Source organism: Drosophila arizonae, chromosome 2 (genome assembly GCF_054131065.1).
Source record: "Drosophila arizonae isolate 15081-1271.41 chromosome 2, UAZ_ARI_1.0, whole genome shotgun sequence".
In the NCBI taxonomy this organism is placed as follows: domain Eukaryota; kingdom Metazoa; phylum Arthropoda; class Insecta; order Diptera; family Drosophilidae; genus Drosophila; species Drosophila arizonae.
This window is the reverse complement of record NC_142922.1, coordinates 22,035,741-22,049,461: the sequence shown is the minus strand read 5'-3', so window position 1 is coordinate 22,049,461 and position 13,721 is coordinate 22,035,741. Positions and strand designations below refer to the sequence as shown.

At 41.1% G+C, this 13,721-nt stretch overlaps 2 protein-coding genes across 9 annotated transcripts in view; one reads left to right on the top strand and one right to left on the bottom strand.

Annotated features, from left to right (window-relative positions):
• Window positions 1-4,436, top strand: part of AdamTS-A (ADAM metallopeptidase with thrombospondin type 1 motif A) — a 44,675-nt gene extending 40,239 nt beyond the window's left edge. For all 8 annotated transcript variants that reach the window (XM_089461890.1, XM_089461886.1, XM_089461885.1 and 5 more), the window contains 6 exons: window positions 47-248; window positions 318-482; window positions 544-723; window positions 797-1,165; window positions 1,229-1,879; window positions 1,944-4,436. In XM_089461890.1, the coding sequence (XP_089318016.1) occupies window positions 47-248; window positions 318-482; window positions 544-723; window positions 797-1,165; window positions 1,229-1,879; window positions 1,944-2,042 (1,666 nt within the window). In that variant the 3' untranslated portion in view covers window positions 2,043-4,436. The remainder of the gene's footprint in view (window positions 1-46; window positions 249-317; window positions 483-543; window positions 724-796; window positions 1,166-1,228; window positions 1,880-1,943) is intronic.
• Act88F (Actin 88F) lies at window positions 4,408-6,558 on the bottom strand. Its single transcript, XM_018014263.2, has 3 exons — window positions 6,413-6,558; window positions 5,147-6,087; window positions 4,408-5,087 (listed from the first exon to the last, which is right to left on the bottom strand). The coding sequence occupies exons 2-3, from the start codon at window positions 6,069-6,071 to the stop codon at window positions 4,882-4,884; spliced, it is 1,131 nt and encodes a 376-aa protein (XP_017869752.1). The 5' UTR covers window positions 6,072-6,087; window positions 6,413-6,558; the 3' UTR covers window positions 4,408-4,881.
• Window positions 6,559-13,721: the final 7,163 nt, after the last annotated feature.

Sequence of the window (13,721 nt, the reverse complement as noted above, 5' to 3'; positions counted from 1 at the left end):
ATTGCGATTACCTTCAGCTGCAATAGGTAACCTAACCCACACTTAGATTGAACACGACGAGCATATCAGAGTGCTCCGCGGCTTGCGGGGAGCTGGGCGTGCGTGAGAAGACCTTCAACTGTATCCAGACATTCCCGGATATTCAGCGCACGAATATCGTGGACATGTCCTTCTGCCAGGCCAAGTTCGAGATTGTGCGCCACGAGGAGTGCCGCGAGGGCTGCTGGAACTACACGGACTGGTCAACGGTAAGTCGAGAGCGTAAACTGCGCTAATCACAAGGCATATTGAATAATACATTTCCACTAATGATGCAGTGCACCAAGACCTGTGGCACGGGTACCCAAGTGCGCGAGGTGCGTTGCTATCTGAACCATACGCCCGTTAGCGATGAACTGTGCAATCCGCGGACCAAGTACGCACTGAATGATCTGCTGCGCACCTGCAACATGGAGCCCTGTCGCTTTTATCCGGATCCGATGGTGAGATTTGAGGCCGCATTGCAAGTGCAATTGTAATATATATGAAATCGTAATTCTATAGATAAACCAACGCTCCGTGATCGCCTGGGTGACGGGAGAGTGGGGCGAGTGCAGCGAATGGTGCAAGATGAACCGCACCGTGACCTGCTCCAGCAGCTACGGCGGCTACTGCCCGAAGGACAGGATGCCCAAGGCGGCGCGCAATTGCTGCCACATCAAGTACGTCAGCGAATGGGAGAAGGTAAGAATGGAGGGAGCACAGTAGGGCACGGTAAACGAGACCAATTTAAAATACCAAAATGAACTATCCTTAGTGCTCTGTGGTGTGCGGCTCGGGCATCAAGCGCAAGGTGCAGAAGTGCGCCCGCGTCTACAAGTCAGAGGTGCGCGGCACGCCCAAGCGGCGAGAATACGTGGCTGACTCCTTCTGCAAGGCGTTGGGCGTGCGCAAGCCATCGCTGCGCAAGTCCAGCAAGAAGTGCTTCATCAACTGCAAATGGGATGTGTCCGAGTGGACGCGCTGCACCAAGGACTGCACGGAGGAGTACCAGACGAGGTACGTGCACTGCGAGGCGTGGCCCGGCAACACGGTGGACGACAGGCACTGCGATGCCAAAAAGCGACCGATCCACAGGAAAATATGCACCAACTGTGCCAGAGTTCGCACCAAGGTGACCAGACCGGTAAGAGTAGGATCGCTCAATCAATCAATCATTCTTATAACTCGATTTGGTTTGGTGTTCCAGTGCGATTGCTCAGGCTACGAGCAGCGACGCAACTACTACTACGACTCAAAGATGCGCAAGACGAGCAGACTGGCGAAGGTGAAGTGCACGCCGCCGCCCAGCTGCCGAAGAAGGAGCATCAGCGGCAGTAATCAGTCGAGGGCTGTGCAGGTGCGCCGGGCACAGACATGCGCCGATGTGCAGCAAATGTATTCCGTCTACAAGGATGGCGAATACACGCTGCAGGTGGGCTCACGGCAGGTGCGCATCTACTGCCATCAGATGACCAGTCGGACGCCGCGAGAGTATATTACAGTGAAGCCGCAGGAGAACTATTCCATCTATTATGAGTACAAGACGCGACTGAACGACAGCTGTCCGCCGGCCTCGAGAGCCCACGAGTATGCCAACGATCAAAACTCGGGGCGGACGCACTTTGCCAAACTGCGGCTGAACATCAGCGACCTGAGGATCATCGAGAACGATTTCGAGTTTGCGGAATCAAGGGGTCAGCGCCAAGCGCTGGGATCAGCTGGCGATTGCTACAATCGCAACATGAACTGTCCCCAAGGAGACTTTTCTATCAGTCTGGAGCATACGGGGTTTTTCTTGCGTCCGGGCACCGTGTGGAACACGTATGGCAATCGTGCGGTCATGCATCAAGCCAGCAGGGTAAGCCTTATCGCAGAGGGGGCCCAAACCATCACTTACCTAACTGTCCCTCTTCCATTTGCAGTTCGACACAGCTTCGACGTCACGACGAGCATTTTGTGGTGGCTTTTGCGGGCGCTGTCACATATCACCCGCGTCCGGACTGTACGTGGATGTTCTGTGATAATGCGCCCGCAGCAATTGAAAGTAGAGCATATGGGTTGGACGCCTTGTACAAAGAGCTCACGCAGAAGCATGCATAGGAGCAAAGTTAGACAACAAAAAAGTTCCAAATGGACATCTAAGACCCTCCGATGCGCCGGGCAGCGTAAGCGAGTCGCCAGGCACCGAAGTAAGTATGAGGCTTTTTTGGAAGATTCCCAAAACAACTTCATACTTACTTCGGTGCCTACCGACTGGTTTACGCTGCCCCGCTTATTGGAGAATCTTAGGGTATATCCCAGTCGAGCACTCTCCACTAGAGCACTCTCAGTTGTTTATTGTTGGTCGGGGGATTTGAGCCTTGGGGCGTTTACAAAACTGGCCTCAACCCTTAGATGTTTTAACCAACGGTAAACCCAGAAGACAAGTTAAAGAGAAACGAAAAGAGCGACAGAGTGAGCGAGCCTAGTAAACTCAACTGAAATCACAGTTGTTTCTATACTCATTCACGAAAGTTAAATGAGTATTTTGATTTTCTGCATGTCCGTCTGTCTGTCCGTATGAACACAATTTTTTTCGGTGCTATAATTTTCCGTATCCGCCCACTAGGGGAGTGGCAAATCGGAAAAACTGCATTTTCTACAGTATTAGAGCTAGAAACTCAAAACTTAGCGACTTAATTTCTGATAGCATCCTCTATTAATTTGCACAATAATATTATATACATGTATACCAATTGAGGGTGTGGCAAATCAGAAAATGGGATGTGAATGAGCATGCTGCAGTTGGTAATGCCCGAATGCAATGTTCTTACTTGTTTGGGAATTGTCGCTATGAAATGCTTGTGCATAAAATCTATATATAAGGTGTCCAACCCATCAAAATGCTCTATGAATAATGCTGTTGCCCAAATTGCTGGGCCTCATGAATTTTTGGTGCTTATATTATGAGAATCGATTTTATGGTCGCTCGACTCTAGTGCATTTAAACAGTTTGTATTGCTACACCTACTATCTAAACTGCACAAAACATACAAATTGAATAGTATTAAAACGATTTACACACATGTTTATACACTAACACACACACACGCACACACATACACACCTACACTGGAAATATATTTAGTTAGCTAGTTAAATTACTAACGACTTTTAGAATAACAAAAAAAAAAAAAAAAAAAATAAGAAAAAGTATTTTCGAATCTCAGTCGGGCATTTTGGAGAGCTGAGTAATGCACATCGAAATGTTACATTAATCGGACCATAAATGGGTCTTTAAATATATGAGTTGTCCAATATTACGTGGACAAGAAACTGCCTATAAAAAACTTAAAGCTGCAAAAATATATATACATATAATAATAATAATAATAATGCAAACAAAATTACAAAAATTTAGTAAAAGAAAAAATTTAGCATATTTCATTGCCATTCATAGAAATTGTAAGAAATTGTAAATATAGAAGCTAACACTAGACTACATAATTAATTCTATTGAAATCCTATGTGTTCTGAGCAAGGAAAATGTTTTAAGGGGAATCATGTCACGGAGTTTGTTAATCTAATTAACATTAAAAAAAAAAAAAAAAAAATTAAAATCTAAGCACAATTGGCTTGAATTATAGGTAATACACATATATAGATTATCATATATCTATAAAAAATTTAGAAATCAAAACACACCAAAAATGTAAAAAAAGGATAATAATATTTTAAATATTTTTTTATATTGTTGGATCGATCTTTAAAGTCTTAATTCCAAATTGGATTACCGTAATTTCTAATTCGATTTATTTGACTCGGGTATACAGGATACTATATCCGATGTTTCAATAGAATAAAAAAGAACCCTTCGATATTCAGATATTCTTAATGCAAGTATAACACCTTAAGTTAACTAAACAGAGTGCAATGCCGCCTTATACAATATTTGTATATCTATGACTAACTTTAGTAAAGTAATTAATTGTATGTACGATTAAATGTGTACTATATATATATGTGTTTATATATGTATGTGTAAATTTACCTATACGTACGTACGTTAGCTTGAAACAAGAATACTCATACTTAGGAATTTCGACACCCAATCCAAAAAGCCAGAAACAGCAGATGTAGATCCTCTCATGATTACATAAGCCCGCATTAAATGTCACTGCCAAATCAATTCATATCATTGACATAATTAATGTAAATCCTCGCTACAAACCCCCGCCCCCTGCCCAATTAAATTTTAACGTATTTTGGTATTATATATATTAATTAATTAATTAATTGATTAATGTCTAAGCATATCTACAACAGTAGTTTAACCTATGTAAAAAACAAATTGTTAAACCGAAAATGATATTCATGTTGTTAACAATATAGTAGAAGCATATGTAATTGAAATAAAAAATTGTCTTTATTGAAAATGTTTATATTGTAGTTTTAATGGAAGATATATATTTGGCTTTAATTCCACTGACTACGATTAAAAGCTCATTCATATACAGTTTAGATAAGTTTATAAAATATTTAAATATTTTCGCACTTTCAGCAAATTTCACTCCCAAGTTCTTCAATGTGAAATTCGCCTGTGGTCATATTTTTTCTTTGGTTTCTTTTTGGGTATATGGCTCGAAGAGTGTTCTGTTAGCCTCTTGTTGTTGTCGTTGTTGTTATTGTTGTGATCCTAATGATTGAGTAACACTAGATTGTTGTTGTTATCCTTGTCTTCTTCTGCTTCTATGCTGGGTTGGCCCAATGTGCAGCGCGCTGGCATTGGTGAAAAGCTCGCGGCTGTTGGTGTTGGTGTTGGTTTGTGACTTTGCTAGCCTGGTTGTTGTCTTTGTTGATCTTTCGCTACGCGGGAAAGATTTAAAAGCACTTGCGGTGCACAATGCCGGGACCAGACTCATCGTATTCCTGCTTGGAGATCCACATCTGCTGGAAGGTGGACAGAGAAGCCAGGATGGAGCCACCAATCCAGACGGAGTACTTTCTCTCAGGTGGCGCAATGATCTTGATCTTGATGGTCGATGGGGCCAGAGCGGTGATCTCTTTTTGCATACGATCAGCAATACCTAAAACCCAAAATATATTCAAATCGGATGCCAACATCAGGAGAGTCGTTATGTTTTACCTGGATACATGGTAGTACCGCCGGACAGCACAGAGTTGGCATACAGATCCTTGCGGATATCAACATCGCACTTCATGATCGAGTTGTAGACAGTCTCATGAATACCAGACGACTCCATGCCCAAGAACGAGGGCTGGAACAGAGCCTCGGGGCAACGGAAACGCTCGTTGCCAATGGTGATGACCTGGCCATCGGGCAACTCGTACGACTTCTCCAGCGAGGTGGAGGCGGCAGCAGTGGCCATTTCCTGCTCGAAGTCCAGAGCCACATAGCACAACTTCTCCTTGATGTCGCGCACAATTTCACGCTCGGCAGTGGTGGTGAAGGAGTAGCCACGCTCGGTCAGGATCTTCATCAGATAGTCGGTCAAGTCGCGGCCGGCCAAGTCCAGACGCAGGATGGCATGGGGCAGGGCGAAGCCCTCATAGATGGGCACAGTGTGGGAGACACCGTCACCGGAGTCCAACACAATACCAGTGGTACGGCCGGAAGCGTACAGGGAGAGCACGGCCTGGATGGCAACGTACATGGCTGGCGAATTGAAGGTCTCGAACATAATCTGAGTCATCTTCTCGCGATTGGCCTTGGGGTTCAGTGGGGCCTCTGTCAATAATACTGGATGCTCCTCGGGGGCCACGCGCAACTCATTGTAGAAGGTATGATGCCAGATCTTCTCCATGTCATCCCAGTTGGTGATGATGCCATGCTCAATGGGATATTTGAGCGTGAGAATACCACGCTTGCTCTGCGCCTCATCACCCACGTACGAATCCTTCTGACCCATACCCACCATCACACCCTGGTGGCGTGGACGACCCACAATCGAGGGGAATACAGCACGGGGGGCGTCATCACCAGCAAAGCCGGCTTTGCACATGCCCGAACCGTTGTCGATAACCAATGCACCCGCATCATCGTCACACATTTTGACAGTTGTTTATCTGCAATTATAGATGGGATCGTTATACAATGGACTTGAGATGTGGTATATAGGACAGAATATGTATGCACTCTTATGAATTACTACAGAGAGTGCAAAGTTCTTTAGTCCTTGTTTCATCAGTCCAATTTGAGATGACATAATACAATTTCTGATTAGAGTCTAAGAAGTTTAGTTGCAAAATGGAAGAAGAAGATTTAATCCTAAATTGAAGTCAATGTTTTGTAGCACATATTCCACTTGCAATAAGTTTTTGAATTTTAATCCATATGTAATCCTTTGAGTTGAAGAGATGCACACACACACATACACAGAGTATCACACACCTTTTAGGCCAACGAAGGGAGTTGATGAAAATTAAAATCGCACGTTCGATTCTTGTTGGCTCCTAGACTCAACAACAAATGGCACGCGGCTGGCCCATTGCTGTCTTTATATCGAAGGCTCTCGCATCGGGGAATGCCTAATTGAGTTGAGAACTCAATTAGTTGGCAGCCAAGCAGAAATTCGCTGGGAGAGCGACAGAGAAATTGAGTAGAGCGAAAGCAGTGCCACGCATTCAATGTGAATCGATCCATATAAGCCGTTTTCCTAATTGCCGAGCGGCCACCTTCGGCTATATGCGACAGCTGTATACGCTACAGTCTTGACTTGACTTTGCATGCAGGCTCCATGAAGACTTTGCTAGCTTTAATTTACTTATTGTATGATTATTGATATTATCTGAGAGACAATACTGATATTGTTGCTGTGCCCTATAGCGTAAATATGCAGCTAAGTGTAGGGTATATGCACCTTGTTGAAGAGAGAAAAAAAAAGAGAGAGGAGAGAGACGGTGACGCACTCTGCAGGGCAAATTGATTGCGAGCTATCTGAATGACTGATAAGCAAATATGCGTGGCCGGGAGAGCACGTCACTCGATTAGCCGATCCCCCTGCCCTGCCCCGCCCCCGCCCCCGCCGCCCGGCACACGTTGCAGGCGGCGCCGTACAACTAGTACGAAGATACTTCACCTCGTTGCCAATTCGAAAAATAGAAACGAACCTTAGAAGGACCGACAGATGCTGCAAGACAATTGGCAAACCGTGGACCCTGAGCAGATAGAGCAGGCCCGATAGTGAGAGAAAGAGCAGGAGGGCAATAGCCAGGGACGCAGGCACGCAGCATCGCTGCAGCGTGGCAGAGGCAGGCAGCAGCGACAACGGCAACGGCACCAAAATAGACGCCGTCACTGCACATAGACAACTATAAATCAACATCAAGGTTGTTATCCGCGAGAGCTTCTCGAGGAAGCATTGGTTCGGCTCGACGAAGTTGCGAAATAGCCGCGTCGCGCATCTGCATGCCAATTAATTGAATTTTACCAAAATCAGCCACAGAGCGCCGAGAGATGCATCTGAATGCATTTTTTATTGTCTAGGTATTTGAAGAAGATATTTCTTCTGCTCTTTTTTACTCGTGCCATTTGAATTTGTCCTTTTATGCAGATTTTGCTTCGTTCGTTTTCTTTGTTGCGTGGCAAGATATTTATATAAATTTACAATGAATACTTATATATAGCCACAAGTGATCCTAAAATAAATGTCAATTGCTCGGAAGTGATTTAATCAATCCGTCACTTAATTGATTTACAATTAGTTGGGATCACTTAATGCTCTATCTGAAATAAATGGTTTGACCTTTTGTCATCATAATTCATGCTTTAAGTTGACGATTCGATTCTCAACAATTATTAAATTCAAACAAGATGGTTTAGTATTTTCTCTGTATGTTTTCTTTTTTGGTAGTGTGTGTGCTTCACTTATATTATACTTTAGCTCAATATACTATAGTATATAAGTTATTTATAGTATTTATTTATTGATTCTTTTTATGGAGATATCGTTGGCCTATGCTTTGTCTTTTAAAAGTCTCAATATTGAAATAATTAACTAATATATATAACAAAAAAAAAAAAAAAAAAATAAATAAATAAATAAATCTTTAAAATGTTATTTGGAAAACAGATCAGTTAACTGTGAAAACGATACATTTTATATATGTATTATATATTATAAAATATATTTATATTTTATTTAAGAATAATGGCGCAAGCTAAAAGGCATAACTAATGCTAGTTTTCCAAGCTCAATAATAAAACTAATATAATAGTATTTATAAGTTATTCTAGAGCATCTAATGTGGACATAAAAATATATAACTAAATCCAAAAATATTTCTCTTGTTGATATTATAACAGATCGCAAATCTGACGGAAAAGAAAATAATTTATTAGCATATTCAGGAATATTATTATTAGCTACCAATTATGCTTAAATATTCAAATATAAATATTACTGATACTGATAACATTTAGTTTATATATCTAAGCATAAAGTATATTACATTTAAGTTTTAGTTTAAATTTCTATCCAATTGCAATTGCCAAAATAATGTTCAATTAAACATACAAATAAAAATTAAATTATGCCTAAAAGTATGCAATGTTAAAAAGTTACAAAAGACTAAATAATCGTAATATAGATAGAACTTAGGTAAGTCCTCCTGAATACATCAGAAGGTTAGGTGTTATATAAAAATTCTAATTGTGTTGTTAAGGTACTAAACTTGCATTGTACAGATTCAGCGCTTAAAATATATATACAAACAAAAAAAAAAAAAAAAAATAGATAGAACTTAAAATATATATACAAACAAAAAAAAAACAAGTAAGAAGGCTCCAGTCGAGACTGCTCGACTAGGAGATACCCTGAACCCTCCAAGCTGATATTCTAATCAGTCTGGACTTCTTTTATGCACACATACATACACATGCACTTATAAGCACGCGCTCTGCTGACTGCGCAGTTAGCAGCGACTGCGCTTGGGCTGCGCTGCAATGTGGGCAATATTATACGAATTTATTTGTTGAATAATTTCTTTTGTAGACATACGATCTTAATGAAACTTTCAGAACGTAATCATATGGTTAAAATATGTGTACATTCCAAAGCACAAGTCTCTAGTACTTGAAATGCGTTTTTTACAAATTGGGGGAGAAGGGGGCGTGGTATCCAAAATCTGTAAATTACAAAATCTTTGTATCCATTAACTTTATATGCAACCCAAATTTGAAATCTCCAGGTCTAAAAGTGTTAAAATTAGGCTGAAAAAACATTGTCGATTTTTCGATTATTCTCGATAAAAAAGTTATCGGACGAGTTATCGAAAAAATAAAGCAAACTTGTACTGCCTATGGTATACACGAGTATGCATGCCAAATTTCAGCTCTCTAGCTCTTATATCTTCTGAGATTCTTTTGCTCATACGGACGGACGGACGGACGGACGGACGGACGGACGGACGGACGGACGGACGGACGGACGGACGGACGGACGGACAGACGGACAGGGCTATATCGACTCAGCTCGTCGTGCTGATCAAGAATATATATACTTTATGGGGTCTGCGATGATTCCTTCTGCCTGTTACATACTTTTCACAAAACCATTATACCCTGATTTCCCATTTTCAATGGGTTCAGGGTATAAAAAAAGATAGAACTTAGAAAGAAATGTGACTACGTTCGATTCAAGCGGAACTATAAAAATCTTTTTGTTCGTTTTGTGATGCTAGCAAATACAACATATTAAAAGTCGTGGACTTTAGAACTACTAGAAGGATGCTAAATATATCAATTGGAATTACAAGAATTTTGAAGCTGCTAAATTAGTGAGCCCTTCAGTGTCTTAACTAAAAGTTTGTATTTTATATTTACTTAACGCATGACTAAGTGAAAAGTATAAATATTTAGTGTAGTGTTAATATGTAACTGTCAGCAAAACAATAATGATTCCTTACACAATTTGAAATGGTTATACAAGTTGGTGAAATTGAGGCCTACAAGCAAATCGGTCATAATATACGAGCTGAAAAACCGCAAGAGAATATTTTGGGCAGCGACAGCAGCAACAGCAGCAACAGCAGCAGCAGGGCAGCCCAAGACAATGGAGCAGTCACAGAGCGCAGAGCACAAAGCGCAAAGCGAAAGCTAAGCGAAGCGAACGTGCGCCAGACCCAAACGAAAGACTTAAGCCACGAACTTGCGCTGTGGGACTCGCACTGGGAGCCAAGCAGAAGTAGAATGAGCCAAAGCAAAAGCCAAATCAAGTTTTGTGACAGCAACTGCGACGCCAGCCGCGACAGCGGCAGCGCTTGAAAAAGAAAGTGCAAGTGGACGCGGATGCTTTAAGTATTCCATCAGCGTGTCTTTGCGTGCGTGCATGTGTGTGTATGTGTGTGTGTGTTGTAGTTTTGATTCTTCTTATTTTGTGCTGCTTGGTTTGCTTATTTTTTTCCTTCATTTTTGGTGTCTGAGCCGAGCGGCCGTCGAGTCCAAAGCCAAGTTCGAGAGCGCGTTGGCGATGACGACGACGGCGAAGGTGAAGGCAGGCAACAACAACAACGACGACGGCGACGCCAGCAGCGACGCTGACCTACTTCCACGCTCTTACAATCAGAATGTTTTATGTTTCGATTTTATTATTTTATTTTTATTTTTTTTCTTTTTTTGTGTAGTGTTCGTTTCGTGTATCTTTTCGATTTACTGGCCACCAGACGTTAAGCAAGCTGTCCATTTATATGTGCATGTGTGTGTGTGTGTGTGTGCAAGTGTGTGTTGGTGTGAAGTTACTTTTTCTTTTCTTGCGTTTTGGCTGCTCTCAATTGTTCACGCTGTTTGGTAGGCCTATGAAAGATACACGAGAATCATTTCATGCCATGACTTTCCAAAAAATTCGTTGTATTTTATTTTTCGTAGTTTTATGTATGCGTAACTACGTCTGTATGTGTAACAGAATTTCACTCGCTTCTGTACTGTTCGCATAAAGATATATATAGATATGAGTATTTATACGTTTTCTTCAATTACTTTCTCATAAAAAGAATTCTCCGTCTTGTTAACTGGGCGTGTACCATTGCAAGACTCGAGACGATTTACTTCTTGCCAGCACTCTCCAAGCGTCTCAAATCTGTGGTTTATCCTAAAGCTGTCGCTGCAAGACTCTAAAGGCCAAGGAGGAGCAGCTCTTTGCTCCTCTTGAATCACCTATAAGCTTCAATCTCTTCATATGTATATCTACCGTCATTTTGCCCCACTGTGCGTTGCTTACCAGCTGCTGCTGCTGCTGCTGCTGCTGCGGATGTCGCTGTTGCATGACATAAACTTTCGATTGTCTGACTGGGTCGGTTCGTCACATAACTGTTGCTTCGTCACATTCACCATCTTCTCGTTCTTTTCGGCATTTTGTGGCTTCCACCACCATTTGGGGCATCGGGCCAAAATGGGTAATTGGGTCAGGTCTCGACGGGAAAAGCTTTCAAATTCATTTCACTTAAAATTCTTCAAGCTTAATGTTTTCTTATTTTAAGACTTTTAGTCACTCGCCGGTGGGCAGTTCTTTACGAGACTTTATGAAATCTGAGGTCTGGAATCGGAAATCTGAAATCTCGTTTGATTCAATTTACAACTTTCGTGGCTTATTTCTTACATTTGTCGGATTCTGGCATTTGGTGCTGCTTTAATGCGCTTGGCATTGTTTTGATTTTGATTTTGGTTTCGGTTTTTGTTCGTGTCTCTTTTGGTTCTTACCCATTTCTCTTTTCTCTTCTTTTTGCGCTGCTGGTTAATAATTTTATGTTAATTATTAAAAAGTGAAAATAGCGTTTTTTTTTTTTTTCTTATACTTACGATTTTGGGTCTCGAGCTTAATGCGATGTCTTGTGATTTTGTGATTCATTAGTTCTGGCTGGGGTTTATATAATGTATGGCTTGCCTGCTAATTAAGCATTTATTGCCAACTGAGATCGTTTCCATTTCGCATGGTGCTTTGTGCTAATTATCATAAATACGAAATACTTGGTGCTGGCAAGTAACAAGTAATCAGGTTAAGTATGAATCGATTAATATTGAAGACCTAGGATTACAAATGGCTCGGCTCTACGGTGACTGATCTGTGAGCGTATTTAAACCATAACTTTCACCCAGATGGCAGTAAGCGCGGAATAACGGCATCGGTATTACCATTAATCGGTCCAACGGATGCCGCTGACCACGGGCATCATAATGTGTTGATGCATCACAGCGGATTATCAAGTACTTATGTGAGCTCACCTGCACGTGTATAACACATACATACGCGCACACCCACAGATGCGGGCACATGGACGCTGTGCCATGTGCATAGAATTGAAAATGTCTTGGAGTTTGAACAAAAGTTTTACTCGATTGAAATTCTCCAGCGATTTCACGAGCTTGGGAAAAATCTCAAAAGAAAGAAAAAGCTAACGAAAGACCAACAAAACTAAAGTAAGACTGCTTTACTTGGCACTACATGACTAGATAATACCCTGTAGCTCTGATCGTAGCTCTTTCACTCGATAGTTTTTATTGCCTTAAAGTATTATGAATACCTTTTTTGTTTCTTGTTAAGTATATGAAAAGTAACTCTCACATCGTACACGTAAGTGCGAAAGTCTCCTTAAAATTACCAAAGTATGTGAGAGAAACAATTGCATCTATCAAATAAAAACCTAATTGGTATTTCCTATCTACATATATGGCACTGTCTTTAACATTCTTAATATTCATAATATATACAAGATGAAAAAGTATCTGTTAGAGGGAATTATAGCAGTTTGAACTCAACAACTTATTAGTCTGAAAATAATAATAATAACAATAATAATAACAATAACACGATACTGAACAACTTTAATTGAAATGCGTACAGGGTATTAAAAGAGGCCTATCAAGTACGGGGAAAATTCAATTGAAGCAAGAGAGAGATGGAGACAGAGAGAGAACCAGAGAGATGCACAAGCAAGAGTAATGAAGGGGTGGAGAAATGTGAGCTATGAAACAGCAGACGGCTTCTGCATTAGAAAGTTTTCTACAACAACAACAACAACACAGATAGTAACACCAGCCGCACAAACGACAAAAGAAGCAACTGTAAGTGCAGAGCCAACAACAGCCGCGAAAGAAAAGAGCCTAAACATCAAGATACTTTTAACTGACTCGAAGCCGTAGTCGTAGTCGTAGTCGTAGTCGGAGACTAAGACTCTGACTGTAACTGCAAATGGTCGAGCCCCGATCTTGAAACGCTCGCTGAGCAGGCCAGACCAGACCAGCAAACTGCAGCTGAAAAGATTTTACCAAATGCAATCAGTACATACACACACACACACACATACGTATAGATTGAGATACATTTCATTTTCTTGGTGCTCTGCTTGGGTGTTTTTTGCTTTTTTTTTTTTTTGGGCTCTGGCTAGCTGATGCTTTCAGTAAGCAGGCAATTAAATGATAATTAAGAATCCATTGGAAATTTCACTCTTCTCTTCTCGCGCATAATTAGCCGTGAGCTTGGCTTTATGCAAATAAAAGTAAAACTGAAGCAACAATGGCAAAGCAAATTACTTACGCAGAAGTTACAGCGAAACAAAGCCAACAAAAAAACCAACAACAAAAATGCACAAAAGAAAAAAGTTTAAATTATATAATTAAAAAATACAAAAAAAAAAAAAAAACGGAATACAACAAAAATCTTGACGAAAATAGACGAAAGTTGTAATTTGCAGCTAAGCAACGGCAA